A 17,756-nucleotide genomic window follows, 5' to 3' on the forward strand; every position below is an offset into this window, starting at 1 on the left:
GCAGAATTGACATCCGGGAGACTTCAAAGGGTAACAAATAGGAAAAGGCACAAACTGCCTTTTCTTTTTTTAGCTGTGCACAGCAAGGTTAATAACAGGTAGCCAGAACACGGGGTAGTCTGGGGGCCGGCCTGGGGCGATGCCCCGTTTTCCACAGGCCGCATGCTGCTAGGCCCACTCACGCTTCCCCCCCGTGGGGGCTGAAACCCGTGCTTTAACCCTAATGAAGCATCTGCCACAAGCCCAAGGAGTGGGATATCCACGGGGGGTCGGGACAGGACGACACCTGCCAAAAAGTCCCCACACGAAGGCAGCCGTGCCCGCACCAAGCGCCCCGCAGACAGACCCGCCGCCCCCGGCCCCACCGCCGCCCCTGTCAGGTGGCACCGCCCGCCCGACTTCGCCACGCCCACCTCCCCGCGGCGTCGCCCTCCGCCAATGAGCGCCGCCCTCTCCTCCCGCGCGCCTTCCCCGCCCTCCCCGACCCGCCCTCCGCGACGGTGACCGTTCGGAGCCGCCCGTCGGAGAGGAGCCGACCGATTGTCTCGCGAGAGCAGCGGCAGCCTCGCGAGAGCGGCGAGCCCCCCCCTCCCCGCCCTCCCCCGCAGCGGCGCTCCGCCCCGCGGCCCTCCCGCCGCCCCCGCCCGCCGCCGCGGCCGGATCTGTCTCTCGCTGGCTGCTGGCTGGGCGGTGGGAAGGGAAAGGAGAGGAAGGGGGGGGGCGCTCGGCCCTGCGCACTGAGCGATGTTTGTCCGCCATCGCGGCGGAGGAGGAGGGTGAAGGAAGCGCTGCCGCCGGAGCGAGGGGCCTGCGCCGCCGCCTCGCCCCTCGCCGCCGCCTCCCCCGCCGCTCCCCCCCCCCCCCCTTTGGCCCGGCTCGGCCCGGCTCTCCCGCCCTCCGCGCAGCCCCGGGGGCCGCAGCCCGGAGTGAAGGTCGCCAGCGGCCTCCCCCGCCCGGCGCCCGGCCCCCGGCCCCGCTCCCGGGGTCTGCCGCCCCGCCGCGCGTTCCCCGGCGCCCCTCCAGACGGGAGGCGCCGCCGCCGCCGGGCCCGAAGATGTCGAACCTGAGCAAGGGGACGGGCAGCCGGAAGGACACCAAGATGCGGATCCGAGCCTTCCCCGTGAGTACCGGGCCTAGGCCGGGCCGAGCGGCCGCGGCAGGCCCCGGCCTCCTCCTGCCGGCAGGCCCCGCGGCCTCGCCGCCCTGTCAACCGCGCCGTGTGCCCGGGCCCGCGGGGCGACCGGGCGGGCCGGCCCCGGGCAGAGGCGGCCTGGCAGGGGGCGGCGGGTGCGAGCGGTGCGGGGAGAGCTGTCAGCCGGCCGGCGGCCCCGGGCACCCCCGTGCGAATGGCGGGGCACGAAGGGGTGTGTGTGTGTCTATGGCGTTGGGGGGGGCACACGGGGACGTGCGGGAGCCGCATCCCGGGGGAGCGGTGCTACCTGCCGTGCGGCGAGTGGGATGTGGAGGAACTGGTCCCCGCGATTATCGTCTCCCTCATCAGTCAAGCAAATCAATTATGAAAATCCACGTACGGCATTGGGAGGAGGGGGGGCTGGTTTCTTTGTTTTCAAGGAAAAGGCCTCAAAGAAGGAGTCGGAGGTTATACGCCTACATCAAAACAAAATTAGCTAAGCCTTGTGTGGTGGGGGGCGGTATTTATTTATGTCTTCTGGAGAGTTTCCTCTTGGTGAATGTATTTCACTCCCTGCTCCGTGAAAGAGGCTATAAGTCGTATGATTGTAAGATTTAGGTGGCATAATGCCAGCTGTTGAGAAGATGTTACTATAAGCATGTTGGCATAGGTAACTTTCATGCGTGTTTGGTAGAACCATGAGCATGCCATCCCTTTGACTTACAGAAGGGAATGAGCCAGATTATTAATTTAAACTGCTCTAAAGCTTGTTGTGTTTTGACAGTTGGTTCAATTAAAGCTTACAGCAGAATAACAACTACAGTACTATTAATGATGTTGAGGAAGGGGAGAGAAATAGAAAAGCTTCAGCCTGCCAGAGGATGGCCAGGAAATGTGTATGTGTTCATTGGTGTGTACGTTAAAAAGCAAGATACCTAGTTGAGTCACTGGCATTTAAGGTTTAGTGTTAACTTTTTGATGCTACATCTGATCCCAGTAGCCAGTAGTGTAGAACTAATGTGCCTTGCCTTTACGAGAAACTGGACATACCTGTTTATCTTATTTCACTGGCAAGGGATATATCAATATATATGCTTCATCAAAACTCTCGCTGGTGAAATTAGAGAATTCTTTATATTCTCGAAAGCTGACTTAATCGTAGCAATCTGATTTATGCTGTTTTCCTCTTTCTTTTAATCATTGACAGTTGCATTTAGTGGTAAAAGTCAAAAGAAGAAAGTGGGCTATGAAATTATGAATTTTAGCTGATGAAAGGTTTTTGATCTCCAAATTGTATTTGTTTCTTAATACAACCTTTTTCAAGAATGTAAGTTTTGTTAGGACGTCTTGGATTGTAGGAATAAAGAAAAAGACTTACTGCAGCATGGCCAGGGCTTTACTAATAAGTAATAGGAAAACTTGTACAAAAGTAAAACATTACATATACAGCATGTATGTTTTATAACAAACTACGCCAGAAATATAGCAGTCTTTTAATTTGGTAAACAGATTCATGTATTCCAACCATGAATATGTAGATATGGGTCAGTCAACAAAGGCAGACTTAACAATGGGGTAAACTTTACTTTTTTTTTTTTTTTTTTTTTTTTTACTTTTTTCACCACCTTTGTAAATGAGCATATGAAGTCAGTTTGGGGGTTGAATTCTACTCACACAGAGCCCTGCTCTTACATGAATATTGTCATCAGGTTTTTTTCTTCTGAAGCTACTTTTGCTAGCATTGTCTTTCTCTTCAGTTGCTTAAGGAATGTCCAGGTTAAAAGTTTTAAAAAATCTAAAAATTACCTTCTGGTTAAACCGCAGCACTCCCTAAAATAATTCAATAATAGCCATCAAGGCCTACAGATCTTACATGTTCGATGACATCTGTTGGCAGCAATTTTTCAGGTGTTCCCTTGAACATACTTTCTTTTCTAAGACAATTTGTTGACAATCCTGTTGGTAAAGTGTTTATAGAAAAGAAGCATATACTTGGTTGAGAGATTTGGAGGGTTTTCTCAGTCATAATTGCAGAAGGCAATAGCTGTAGTTTGTACAAAAATCTTAACGCAAAATTTGTGGAGGCCTAAGTGGTTGTATAGCTTTGGTCCTGCAAATAGAGCCAGTGACTGCCAGTGGGATTATTCATGTCAATGAGGTTGCATTTGTGTGTGGGATAGAGTCTATATTTAGACAATGTACTGTTCGTACTTCAGCTACTGATCTTCGCTCTTTTATCTCAAATTTGGTGGTTCTGCTTTTCAGTTCTGAATTAAAAGTGCTTCCAGAGGTGACTTTGTAGGCTGCTTCAATTTGTCGTCTTATTGATTGTCTTTCCTTAGCAGGTCTACCTGGCTTAGATAAGTTGGCTTCTTGCATGGATGTAGCAATTTACTATTATATTAAACTAGAAATAGCCAAATCGGAGAGGTAAGGTTCCTGTAACGTCACAATATTATGGTAACCCATCCATGTAGGTTCTGTCTCTTTAATATTTTCTATTTTTCATAATATTTTTGAAATTTCTGTTGTTGTATTTTACAGTAGGTAAAGGAAAGGAGAAATAGTAATTTGCAAAATACTACTACTACTTCAAAGCTTCTTCTTTTTCTTCCTTACTAGAATTTAAGTAGAAATTGACCAAAACATTTGAAAACTACCAGTGTTGTACCAAGAGATATTAATGTTTTGGAATTATTTTTATTCTAGATCCCTTCTTTATTATTTTTTTGTAATTGGCAGCAGGTTATCTGTCATCCCAAGTGTCCATTCATACTTGCTAGCTCCTGGTATGTGCCTTGATGTGTTTTTTCTTACTTCAAGGGCGATGACTTTGAGTACAAGGCATACTGTTTTGCTGAAGTGGGTTGTAGACTAAGCAAAAGTAGTTGAGGAAAGTAATTTTCTGTACATTTAATCCATTCTTCTGTTCACAGTAGAGAAAAAAATGCATTTCTTTTCCCAATTTGAAAATTTAGCTTACTAAAAAAAAGTTTTCTGTGTTCTCTTGTTGGGCTTGCATTGAAGATGGTGATTGATAATCATTGTATCAGAAGTAGTCCAGATGAGGATGCATTCTTTTTTGAGACTTCAGAGTTGGGCGGGCATTTTTTCAAATCTAGAAAGAATAATGGAAATTTTTAGTGAAAGTTTATTGTATATTCAGTAGAGAAACTGATGAGCTTAAGCTTGTGGAGTTAAGTAGCCTTACTTACAGCTGTAGAAGACTTCCATTGTGCTACTTTCAATAACCGCTTATGGTACTTTTAATGCCTTCCTAATACATAGTTGCTCTGTATTTATGTAAGGTCTATCTAGATAGCATTTTGAGTTATTATTTGAGTGTTAGAGTAGTTAAAGCAAGAAGTGAAATAGTGTAAGAGGGCTTTTGAGTGAGCGTAGGTTTGTTTTTCTTAAGCAGTCTTTAAAATTTCTTGTTTCAAATTCATACACAACACAACAAATAGGAATATGTTGTATTTGGACACTAAAAAACCCAAAATTTCTGAAATCTCAAGTAATTGTCAGTGATTTCTGTTGGATATAGTTTATAAGTTTTTAAATCATTTGGAGGAGTGCAGTAGTATTTTTTCTGAATACACGGTATGTGTGTTATGCAAAAATGCAAGGATGATACTTCTACAAGACATGAATTAATTGCACTTGTTTTGGAGAAGGATTGTGGTGGTTTTCTTCCTTACCCTGGTTTGAAGTACTTTCAGGGTCTCAGACTGGCTCTCATTGCTTAACTCTCAGTGAGCCCATTACTGCTGGCTAAAGGAATACTTTAAAAGCTCTCAAACAAGCTTGCAGCAAATCTAATTTTAAAATTTAGTTGATTTGTGAAAAGTGGTGCCAAAGAATGCTAGATTTGTACTTCAAACTTTTGGAGAGATGTGATGTTTGTAACAGCAATCTAGCGTGTATAAATCACATTTCCTGAAAATGTATGTGAACTGTTCTGTGTGACTTTAGTTAGTGGAAAATAGTAGCCCTAAATGTGTTTTGATGAAAAAGTGGTACCAAGTAAAAAATGCACATTTCTTACAGAAATAAATAGTATTTGAGAACTAATTTTCAAAATTCGTACAAGTCATGTTAAGCTGTGTTGAATGAACGTTTTCGCAAGAATTCATCCTTCTCTCATTGCAATATGTCAGTTGTCACCATAAAATTGGTTGGTGAGATCTTTCTGGAAACCAGCATGACCCGATGTAGGTTATTGGATTTGATCTTCATGGTTGGGTATTTGGGTGGTTTTTTGAGTGCTTGTAATCATTTTCATTTCCTGCAGAGATATCTTTCCTCTTCAGAGCATATGCCAGAATTGCCAGTTCTCAGAACTATTCCAGTGGATCAGTATTATATAGTTACATTATGAATTCTGGAAAGCGTTTAGAGAGATCCTACACATGCACTTGTAATAGAATGAATCTTTCAAGTGCGTGTATGTGTGTGTGTATATATATATATATATATATATATATATATATATATATGAAAAAGCTTCACTGAATCATATTATTGGCAATACTTGTGCCCCAGAAAATTATCATTTCATCCAGTCTTATGCAAAAAGGCAGACAGCGTTTTACTTCTTTCAACCCCATTTATCACTTGATGATACTTCTTCCTCAAATAAACTTCTGTAAACCTGAAGTAAATGGCTTCAGCTCTTCCATGAGAAAGTATTAAGACTTCTATTTTCATTGCCCCTGCTCCTTTCTCCTGAGCTGTAACAGCCACTTGTTTTAGGCTTTATGTAGGCAGAAGGTGTTTTTTTTTTCTTTTTTCTCAGAACGCTGGCTGCTTCTGTGGTCTGTTTTGAATCTTGGGGAACTGATGATGCAAGTTGAGATGAGGTTTGTTAAATTTATACTTCAACCTGTAATGTGTAGATCTATCAATTCAAGTAGTTGATGTAAATTTCGTGTCTTACCTGAGCATCTTACAACAGATAGACCCTAGAAAACACATTTAATTGTATTTAAATATTTCAGCATTCAGGTTCTGTAGGCAATATATGTATTTCTGTTTTGGCTTATAACCCTTGGAGTATGTATGCTGTATTAGTGAGTGACTGGAGAGGCATGGTGGGTGGGATGAGGATAGAATTGTAGGCTTTTTCATCTCAGATTAAAATCATGTAAAGCCACTGAGTGCTGCAGGACCACCTGGTTAACTTAAGTTTTTACATGTTTGTCTTTGTAAATCTTGATACTTTTATAAAAGTAGGTTTGAAAATATAAAGCAATCTTAGCTATTAACCCATATAGTATATACAGCAGCAATAATGTTCACAACTAAAATTTTAGTAGGTTTAAAACCTAGAAATAAAACAAACCAAAGAACTAAACCACTGCTTATCTTATTCAAAGGAAGGAGTTGTTGTTTTGGTGTCAGTTACAGAAAAATACAGAAATACTGGCTGTTTACTGGACAGTTAATCTTATGAAGGCCTTCCAGTTTTCATAGATTTATTTTTTTTTAAATGAAATATTATGAGCAGACTGAATGCCCTAATACTACATTTAGAATTTTTAAGAGATGATAACACTAATTCCAGGATAGACTTTGAGTAGTTGTAGGTGGTTTTTTGTTTGATTGGGTTTTTATAACACAGTGTACATATTATGTTTTAGTTGTGGTCTAACCTAATCTCATTAGAATTTCTGAGTTATGTAGATGTTCAGGCTTCAGTTGCAAATTTTCTTGGTTTTCCGTGTTAGTTGGGTCCTCAGTTCTGAGCAGTCATTTTTCCAGTTAGAATTGAGTAGGTGTCTCTGCATGGAATTGGAAAGTGTACTGCTGTTTGCAGTACCTGTATTTGAAATTTGCTTGATTTTTGTGCAAGAGTATAAAGTAACAGCACTAGGATTCTGTTAATATTTTTATACTGGCTAATTCAGTCTGAGTTTTTCCATGTGGCTGGGTATGTTTCTTCACCCCCTCATTCTTGTGTTGTATAGCAGTACATTATTAAACAGGATTTACTGTTTTTTCCTTGGTAGTGGTAGTTAAAGGGGCTTTATCAGGGTTGCTGTAAAACTGATCAAGAGTTTTTGGTGTTCTACATGAGGAGTTATAATAATAGTAACATAAAATCGAAGTTTTTTTCTAGAAAAATTATTACAACTTTTCAAGATGTTTCTTTTTTTAATTTCTTCTGGGCAGGTAAAAACGGCATAAGTGGCAACATTGCTCAGAATTTCAAATACGTATTCTGAAGTCTTTGGCTTTGATCTGTGGGACAGGTAGTCTTAGTGCAGGTGCTTTTGAATTTTCATCACCATGACTGATCTGCAGTGTCTGGTAATCTCTGTATGTGGTGAAAACATTTTGTGGTATGACTGGGACAGATCTTGAGATAAATTTGGTCGAGTCCATTCATAAAATGCACAGTGATTCTGTTACAGTCCAAAATATGTTCCTGACCTTGTGTGTATGATCACTGGATCTTTGATTTCTAGTGGGTACACGTGAAAAACCAACTCTTGAGAAGCAGGGAGCTCATATTTCTCATCCTGAGTCGGTTTTTTGTGGAAACAAGTACGAAAGTATTGTAGTAGAAAACTAGCATGGCCAACCATACTTCTTATCATGGTTGTTTTAATTTTCTGAAGTTCAGTTAAAGCCAGTAGAATTTTTAAATCACAAATGGTTCTTTTGTGAAGGTGCAAGTACTAGCATATTGGCAGAATACTGTTAGATGACATAAAAGAACTTCTACATCTGCATTTTTAACATGTGCATTTTAGGGAAGGAAAAAAGTGTGTTTAATACCAGAGTACAACAAGGAGGACAAAACTGTAATAAACATTTACATTTGGATGGTGCTTGCTGTGGAGTTGCTTAGGTTCTTCAATTAGTTGTGCATAAAATTAGTGTCTGAGGGCTGAAGCTGTCTTGCTTGTAATTTAAATAAGGTATAATAGTATGCAAAATGTATGCAGATACTTGCTTTATTTGTTTATGATTATGGATGAGGAGCATTTGTGGAAATGCCAATTTTTGGTTTACTACTAATGAGAATAAACATAAATGAAGACAATAATAATTTAGATTATACATATGAATGTTATAAAACTGGATTAGCTTATATCATCAAAAATTCGTAATGTTCATTTCTTCTACTACCTGTGGTCTGAGAGTACAGGCTGTGCGTGTCTGTTCCTTACTTTTTGCATGTGAAGAATCTTTATTGAAATAAATACTTTCTCTTTACTTTCACGCTACTTTTGGTTTTAAAATGTTGGTAGCATCTGAGTGGATCTTTTTTTTTTTGTTATAGGTGTAGATATAATCTTCCTGTGTAGCTCTGGATTTATTTTTTTCTGTTGCAGTCATTTTAGTGATAGTCTTGTTCTTCCAGGCACTGCTGATTTGTGCATCTGATCATGGTGTATTCACTGTATGGTGCAAAAATCCCCCAGAGAAAGGTTCTTGTCAGCATACAGTGGTATTGATTATTTGTAAATGAGTAAGTGATTTATTAAGTGTATCTTCCATCCCCTCCATGAAGTAAGCTGAGAAAAAATGATTATCCTTTATTGGCCTCTGTCTACCATAAAATTTAATCTTTTATTTACAAATTCTCAATTTGATATGCTGTTATTATGGAGGAGGAGTTGTCATCAAGCCCCCAAAACCTCTGAAGACCCTTCTGCGCCACCCCCACTCCCCCTTTATTCCTTCATCCCCCTGTAAATTGTTCATTGTGTTCCTTGTTTTGAAATAGCTTCAGGAAATGTGTCTACAGTCTAGATAATCTGATAAGTATTTCATAGAATTTCTCTTTAAATAGTGTTGATTTTTGAACATTTGTAAAATATTGACCTACTTGCAGGTTAATTGAAGGAAAAAAAAAACCAAACCCAAAACCAAACCAGAAATAATTCTTGTGGGATTTGCACTGAAGTTGAGTGGGCAAAGAATGGGTCATCTGTGGTTCAGGGAAGCTTTCTGAATCCAGACATTGGGGTGGGGAAGTTAATGAGCTAAAGGATTTTTTTCACTTGGAGAGATGATACTAGTGAGGAGACTCTGTGCCTTCCACAGAAGGTACAGATGTGCAGTACAGCATTGCTCTTCCCCTTGACAGTTCTTAACTGAGATTGAGGCACATATTATTCCGGCATTATAATGTTAATATTATATAAGTCATCACTAGAAAAGATCTGCCAAAAACCCCCATGAATTTGCCTCTTATTAAATTAATGCTATTTCTTTCTACTTTGTAGCATTAGGATGATGGTCTTAAAAGTAATGGAAGTACCATGACATACCGCATCGAAAAAGTTTTAAACAGTTTTGAGTCAGGTAAAAAATAAATAAATAAAAAACCTGTTGGCTTATAGTTAGGAATGATAGCAGTAGCAGGCTGGGATGTAGTAGTGCGGCTTCTGCAGACAGTGACCTGTCATCTGTTACGGCAGTTTCAAGACAACCTACTGCACGTTACCTGGAATGTTGCAGTCCCACACTTGGGTTTCAAAAGGAGTTTGAGAGCCAGGGACCAAAATCCCACTGAAATTTGAGAGTTCCAGCAACTTTTAATCTTTGCTAGTAAATCTTGTGAGGTTATAAGCAAACAAACAACTTCCCTTTCTGCTGTTCAGTCTTTAATAAATTGGAAGTAATTCCAGTGGAAGGGGAATGAGCCACCTTCGTTCTACTGAAGCGTGAGAACCTGCATGTGGCCAGTTATCCCAAGTGAGCTGCTTTGAGGAAATCTGCAGTCGAACTTACTTTGTTGCAGTTTGCTCATAGTCACATAGTCCTCAAGTTTTGAAAAAACTTGTCCTTGGCTGTCCTAAGATTTTGTTGCACTGGAATGCTAAATGACTTGTGTGAAATTTTTAGGATCTGGCCCTTGTTTGTAAATGGGAAAGGCGTGCCCAGTAGTTTATAAAAAAATGTTGTGCCACTGTTTCCACTGTCTGCTGCTTCACCTTTGACAAGAGCCTGTTTGACAGCTACAGGGACACATCTGAGTTCTTGAAGTGCAGAAATGTCTGTCTCTCCCTGTGCCACCTAGACCACCAGGATCCTGCTAATAGATGAGAGAAATGATTCACTCCCAGAAATTCAGCTCTTCTTCATTCCATTTCTGCTGTTCTAATTAGCTTCAAATATTTTAACACCAACTTTGGGATAGAAACCTGAAAGTGATTGTATTTCTTTCAGGAATTGATTTCGTGCTGCTACACAAGCCTTTCAGATTTTTTTTTCCCCATAACTTTTATTTGAGGAAACTTGTTTTAGGATTGCTACTTCTGAAGTGAGTCAAGAGGACTCTGAACTTCTCATTAGTCTTCAAAATACCAGTATTAATTTTTATTCTTTTGGGCATGAGAGAGGAAGTAGGTAGATTTTTGGTGTCAAGGCTTTGTATTTATTCCTCTGTTTCATTTAGAATGGATTTTTGAGTTAACTGATCCTGACCTGATACACTTCCCCCACTCCCCACCCCCAGCTGTTACTTGCACCCTTAAGCAATCAAGACAACTACTGAAACAAGCCAAAAACTTATCTCATGTCTGAAAATGCTTCTGATACCTTGCAAAGTTAAACGTGAAAGGTCAGACTTCTTAAATTGTAAACTTAAATCTAGACTTCAGCTCTTAACAGTTTCCAATTTAGTAAGAGAAGCTTCAGAAGTATAGATGGTTCTTCCTTACTATTGTTAAGTTGAAGTGTTCTTAGGAAATAAGTAGTTTCATTATAGGTGTTTTATAATCCTCCTCCATTTTCAGGCACTATAGTAATGAGCGCTGTAGAAATGTCATTGAATGTTTCTAAAAGAACCTTGCTTAATAATACAGGCAATGTCACTGTTTTGGCTGTACAAGCACTTCCATTCTATAGCAGTGACAACTATCTTTTGAACTAGAACTTCCTATATTTAGCCTCTTACCAATTCAGTTCTTCTAGAAGTTTAAACCAAACCAGTTAATTGTTATATTTTAAATAAAACTTTTTTAAAACAAGCTTCATAGCCTGATGGCAGGTGGGTAGAAGTTGTACCATGGTAGGGGGAGATTTACTCGTTTACAGGTAATGCCTTTTGGTATTTGAAAAGGCTTTTATTTATATTTGTCTGCAGATGCTGGGGTGTGGGGGGGTGCAGGGCAGGGGTGAAGGTAACTTAAAAACTTGGATTTCTGTAGTTTTAGTTAAGTACTATTCTGTTGTCCTTTTTGGGCAAAGCATGTATGTAATCCTAGGATAAAGTCCCTAGTGTAATTAGTAGCGTCTTTGAAAGTTTATGTTGAAAAGAAGTTAATTTTTGTCTGTTTTCTTTGTTTTTCTCCAGTATCCAGCCCTGCTGGAGGAAAACATCCTAAAGTCATTGCTCACTAAAGCCATGAGTATTTCAAGGCGTTTGGGTCTTGTGGGAAATAACCAATAAGACAGATAAGTGTGTAAGAGGCAGAGATAAGCTTGTTATACATGATCTTAGGTACAGTATTTACTGACTTCAGTTACCCTATTTTGTTACTTAACTTACTGATGCAGCCTTTATGCAGAACCTTAAAGATTGGTTTCTGTGAATGCATATATATCAGTAAGTGAATGAAAAATGAGGCTGGTGAACTATCATTCATTTTTCATTGCCTTACTCAGACAAGTAATATTCTGCTTTTATCTGTATTAATGAGAGTTTTGTTTTTATCTGTATTAATGAGAGTGACTGTTTGAAGGTGCAGTTTGTAAGCTGAGCATCATAAATTGCAAATTGAACCCATATGTTCATTTATACACAGTATAACATAGTTTGTGGACTACTCTTAACAGACCTGCAGGAGAGGAAAGAGATTGATAGGTCTTGTCCCCAGACTTAAACGTGTCAAGCAAGAGTCTGCATCTCTAATGGAAAAATTGAAAGCATGGCAAATTGGAGAGTCTCAGTGGTATTAGAGAATAGTGAATACACATGGACCTTCTTTTTGAATGAAGTAGGTGCTCTTACATGCTATGCTTCCGCTAGTTACTGCTGCCTAAATATGTTGTCTTTGACAGGTTGGATATCTGTGAAACTGTTTTATGAAAGACTGTTGACCTTAGTCTTTATGTATATGAAGCATCTTATAGTTGCTCATTAGTAGTTACAAACACTTAATATGAGTTAGTGTTGGGAAGGTGTGTGAAGGTCTGTAAATGGAAGGATATCTGTGTTCACAGAATCAGCACTGTGTCAGTTTGACTTTCAGTTTATATTTACTTGCCTGCCTCTCTGGATTGTCTCCATTGTTTTTGCATTTTTAAAGAAATTAAAAAGGTTTAGATTATTATTTGCCTTGTGTTTATTCAATACCTGATGGCTGCTCAGTTTTACACAGTTCTTAGTCACAGCTGAAATGAAATAGGTGTTTGGGAGAGTTGTTCTCATTTTTTTTGCCCTTCAGGATATTATGTGCCACAGATTTGCAAGACTGAAGTTGAGGAGGGGCATTTGGGAAAAGTGAAGAAATTGTATTAAATAGAAGTTGAGATATAGAAAAACTGAGGTATGTTAGCAGTTCAGGATTAGTCTCATTCTTCTGAAATGGTTCCTAAAATATTGGAAGAGAAATGAGTTTCTGATCTTTCTTCAGATTTGTTCAGTCTTCTATACATGTCAAAACTGTTGCTGCAGTAGGACATTTTCTGTTAAAGACTTGTTTTAAACTGTTCATATAGAGTGTTAAATTGCTATTAGATGGTAAAGTTTCTGTCAGGTCTACCTATAATGCAGACAAATGTTACCTCTTGAGAGGAGGAGCAAATCTGTTTTTTCCGGGGCTTTAAGTTTACTAGGAAAGGAAGTTCTTGGAGGATATTATAGTTTGCTGTAAAGCTTATCAAAACTAACCAACCATACCCCTTGCTCTTCAAGCCCCTACCCCAAAGCAGCATGCACTTTGTGATGAGCTCAGCAGTGCTCTAAGACAATGCCTTGAAGGTAGACTAAATCTGTCAATCATAATGTAGGAGGTTCAACTCCCATCTTCTAAGGAGCAATTATGTTTTAATCTACTTACACCTCTTCTGTTCCATGCTGGCAGAATAGCTTTTTGTGGCTGCAGAACCCATTTAAGCAAAATGGAGAAGGAAAGGGTTTTGCCTAAAATCCTGCAGCTCTTGGGTGTTTCAACTGACAAAGAGGATTCCTTTTTTGATTTAATTGAGTGTTCTGCTTGCTTCTGCTGAGTAAAGCCTGACAGAGCTGGGAAGGAAAGGTGGATACTGCAATTCTTGCATTTCTACTACTGACTGTTTATTGTGATAGAGCCCTGCCTATTCTACAGAGGGTCAAGGCTTCTTTGAGGTCAGGCTAGAGTTGATTTTACTCTTGGCCTTTATGAGATTACTCTCCACACTGGTTACTCAGCTCATCTTCTGAGCCTGGAATGGAGCATGGTGCAGGCCATGAATATTCCTTGCAGGAAGAATCTCAAGAGGCTTAGTGTAGAGGTTGCCCACCCAGACAAGTGTGAGGCTTGGATGTCAAGGCATGAATGAAGAATAAAACACAAATATTAAAAATGGTGTCAACATTTAATGTTGTAAATGATAACTGGCAGATGCCATAAGCAAACAAAGGCATAGATTTCCCCACCACCATACACACCCTCTGAGGGAGTATAATAAATAGTATAGTAGGCATTTCCTGACACTCCTAGGACATGTGGGGTATACTGGATCAACATCTTCAGTTGTTACAGGTCACCTAGGAGCAAAAGCCAAGTTACTAGGATCAGTTTTGATAGCGCATTGCTGTGACTTCCCTGTGACTCTTTCAGCAGATAGCCAAAGTTGAGTAAGCTGCAGAAGAACAGCAGTAGGTCAGGGTGCCCCTTACTTTCTTCATGCTCCTTCTCTTAGCTTACAGTCGTGTTTTTTGGTCTGTAACAATCAATCTATTCAGATAACGCTATTGAGGAATTTTGTGCCTGGTGGTTTTGGTAGTTTAGAGATCGGTTGCTTTTATTTGTGTGTTGTGGAGTTGTCTGCTTTGTGACATACTGATGTTTCTTCAGCAGTGAGGTGTAGCCAATGCATCTTCTTCCAGATATGCTTATCGCTATACAGTGATGAAAATCTCAAAATTCAGAAATGTGAAAATGGAGCTCTCCATTTGTCATTAACAAGAGTACATTTTATCAGCTCTGTAGTTGAAGGATCTGTAGTTCCATATATTAATAGGCCATTTTTCAAGAGATATTCTTGGTGCAAACACTAGATAATATATCTTTGTCACTGTAAATTCTTGTCTTTTAAATTAACAGTATTGGAAGGCCTTATAAAAATTCAAGTAGTGATTAATCTCTGAGGGAGGAAGTGTGCTGCTCTTGCTCTTTTCTGGAGAACCTCAGCCAAACTTCACCCAGAATGAAGGATCCAGGCTAAGGATGCTGAGTTATTCTGTAACAGGCTATTTAATACCACCTTGATGAATGCCCTTTCTTGAAATCAAAGTGAAGACTATTAGTTTTGACAGCCTTCCTTGCCTCTTGGACTGTGGGTCAGGACCCCTGTGGTGGCAGTTTTAGATGGCAGCAGTCAGCCCTTGCTCGTTTTATCTGCTGAGGGATAGGAAATGGTGGAGTGAGAACAGACTGCAATCACTAGATGCAGATGTTTACTCCCAGAGCTGCTGAGTAACTTTAATTGTCAGTATCCACTTGTTTCCTTCAGGGCAGAGCGTAAACACTTGCATTTTGTAATTTCAGTCAGTTCTTGCTCCAGTGCTCTGGGGTATTAGGCCTAAAGGGTGTCATGGAAAGGAATGAGGCAGGTCATGGTTGCGTTTTTTGAAAAATTTGAGAAACATTGCCGAGCGGTAATAATTTCCAAATTGATCTCTTTCACCTGGTAGTGTGTAGAATAGTGATAAATGCTCTGCAGCTAGTCTGTAGAAAAATTGAATAGTAATGTTTGTGACTTTTTGAGGTAAAAATACCCTGCAAGTGTGTTTACAATATGTTAAAATTTCTGAGGATTAACAGTGGTCTGTTTTGGTTTGAGGTCTTTGTGAGAACTTTATTGTCCAGAAACTCTTTGTGCAAAAAGGATGAGAAACTGTGTCTAGTCACCAGTCCTGTGAGTACTAGTTCATGTGCTTCCTGTTTCTGTTGGTTGGTACGCCTCTGTGGATACTCCTACAGAGATTCTGTAGGACATCTATTACCTCTTCCTCACTTCTTTCTTACCATCTCTTATTCAAGAAGACTAAGTAGCTACTTCCGATAAAAGTAAGCTGGTGTAAACTGTCAAGAATTCAGGAGGTTCTTAAGCAGTTACAGAAGTAAACTTTTCCTACAATTCATGGTACTTCAAGCATGTTCATGTAAGTAAGAATAGCAAGTTCTGAGTGTTAAGGGCAAAACGACCAACTGACAAGAATATGAAATGAAGTTGCATACAAAGGAGACAGTTGTAAAGGGTAAGTTGTATAGAATGGAAATTACACCAAAAAGTATTTAATTTTGTGCAAAGTAATCTCGATTTCGAGCAGTAGGTCTGTTTGATGTTCTGCATGAATCTGGGAGTTTTAGCATTGTTCTTTGTAGTAGGTACAATCTGGGGAACAAATGTCTGGTTCCACTGGTGACAAGCAGCATTTTGTTGCTCACCTTTGTTATCCTGCAAAACATTTCAGTTGGAAGAGTGATACTGGCAGTTTTAATAGGTCACACTTGGTCAGGGAGCCCTGGTTTTCTGGCTTCCTTGGTATACAGGTGTAATGTGTATTTCCAAGCACAGAATGATTGAGGTTGGAAGGCACCTCCAGAGCTTATCTTGTACAACCACCCTGCTCAAGCAGGGTCACCTAGAGCCAGTTGCTCAGGACCGTATCCAGACAGCTTTTGAGCATCTCCAAGGATGGGGACTCTATAACGTCTCTGGGCGACCTGTGACAGTGCTTGGTCACCCTAACTGTTAAAAAAAATAAAAATCTTACTCCTCGTGTTCAGAGGGATCTCCTGTGTTTCAGATTGTGCCCACTGTCACTGGTCCTGTCACTGGGCTCCACTGAAGCCTGGCTCCCTCTACTGTACACCCTTCCTCGAGGTATTTATATACACTGATTTGATCCCCCTGAGGCTTCTCTAAGCCAAAGAGGGGTGACTCTCTCCGTCTTTAGTCATGCAAGAGGTGCTCCAGTCAGTTATCTCGGTGGCCCTTCACTGCACTCTCCATTATGTCCATGTCTCTCTTGTACTGGGGAGCCCAGAGCACGCGTCTCACCAGTGCTGAGTAGAGCTCTTGACCTGCTGGCTACACTCCTCGGAAGGCAGCCCAGGATACCATTAACCTTCTTTGCCTCAAGGGCCCATTCAACTTGATGTCCAAGGAGAGTCCCAGGTTCTTTTCTACGAGGCAACTGGCCGGGTAGTTGGCCCCAGCATGTGTTAATGCAGGGGGTTGTTCCTCCCCAGGATGTTGCCGTTCCCTTTGAACTACATGGCTAGAGGGGAGAGAATGATATTTTGTATGATGTTATGTGTTAATACCAAAACTACTTAAGTTTAGCTGTTTGCCCCTTTTGATTTAAGGAAGGCTGATAAAGTTATTCAGAAGAGGTGGTGTCTGCAGTGTAAGCCTGGGGGGGAGGAGAGACTGAGAAGTGTATTTAGGACTGTGCCTAGCGGTGTCATGCTCTTCAGGTGGTAACAGCAATAGATTGCTGACAGTGATTGTTTACTCAGTCTTGGAGCTTTTAAGAGGTTAGACAAACATTGTTAAAGAAAGTGCCTGCAAGTGCCTGATCCTGCACTGTGGCAGTACTGTGGAATAAAGGACCTTTTGAGTCCTTTGCAGACTTCGGTGAAACAATTGCACTTTAATGTACACTGATACTTTAGTCTTATTTCCTCAAGATGTACTTGTGCTACACTTCGAGTTCAGATGTTTTGTGTTCAAGCTGCATATTTGAATCATTAGCATTTGGGCAGCGGTTTCTGGAATTTTTCCAACTAGCAGATTCTTACAAACAGCTATCTCTTCTGCCAATAACAGACTTGATCTCTCTCCCATTCCCCAAGAAAGGTAATGTTCAGATAAACTGGAGTAGGTTAACACATTTCCTCTCTTTGGTCACTTGCTTGGTATTATCTTGGTGAGTCTGTGTGTAAACACTGCTGAAATTATTTTATTATTATTATTATTGCTTCTGAAAGCTTTTCTAAACCCGGGTGGTTGGGGTTTTGTTTTGGTTTGGTTTTTTTCCAAAGCACCAGCAGAAGCAGTAATCTAGTTTCTGCTTATATCTATCTGCAGGAATAGAAGGCATAAAGAAAGCAACTGTATTACAACTGGAGTTCACTTTTAAATTACAACCATTAGAAGAAATCTGCAAATGAGCATGGAAAAACATTTGGGCTTTGATTCTATATTCATATTTGTGGAAGTGGATGCGTTTTAAATCTGCGTCCAAGCCTGACTTAAAGAAGGGAGATGAAAAGAGATGAACCTGTGAGTTAATTAATCCAAGGGTAGATGTAGTCATTGCATTTCTTCTGTAACTTTGAGGATAATCATGCAGGAAGACCTCTTCTGTTCAAAAGCTAAACAACTTTTCAGCAGTGGAAAGGAAATAATAAATTTTTGTTAAAGCTTTGCTTTAGTTGCACTTACT

At 40.6% G+C, this 17,756-nt stretch overlaps 1 protein-coding gene across 2 annotated transcripts in view; it reads left to right on the forward strand.

Moving 5' to 3' along the window:
• Positions 1-626: 626 nt before the first annotated feature.
• The window catches only part of CUL3 (cullin 3), a 58,491-nt gene continuing 41,361 nt past the window's right edge, over positions 627-17,756 (forward strand). The window contains exon 1 of one of the 2 annotated variants that reach the window (XM_080409307.1): positions 627-1,120. In XM_080409307.1, coding sequence (XP_080265433.1) covers positions 1,055-1,120 — 66 coding nt within the window. In that variant the 5' untranslated portion in view covers positions 627-1,054. Of the gene's footprint in view, positions 1,121-17,560; positions 17,594-17,756 lie in introns of those variants that run through there. The other variant, XM_080409308.1, reaches the window with a different exon arrangement.

The sequence above is a fragment of the Falco punctatus genome (genome assembly GCF_963210335.1).
Source record: "Falco punctatus genome assembly, chromosome: 13".
NCBI classification, from domain to species: domain Eukaryota; kingdom Metazoa; phylum Chordata; class Aves; order Falconiformes; family Falconidae; genus Falco; species Falco punctatus.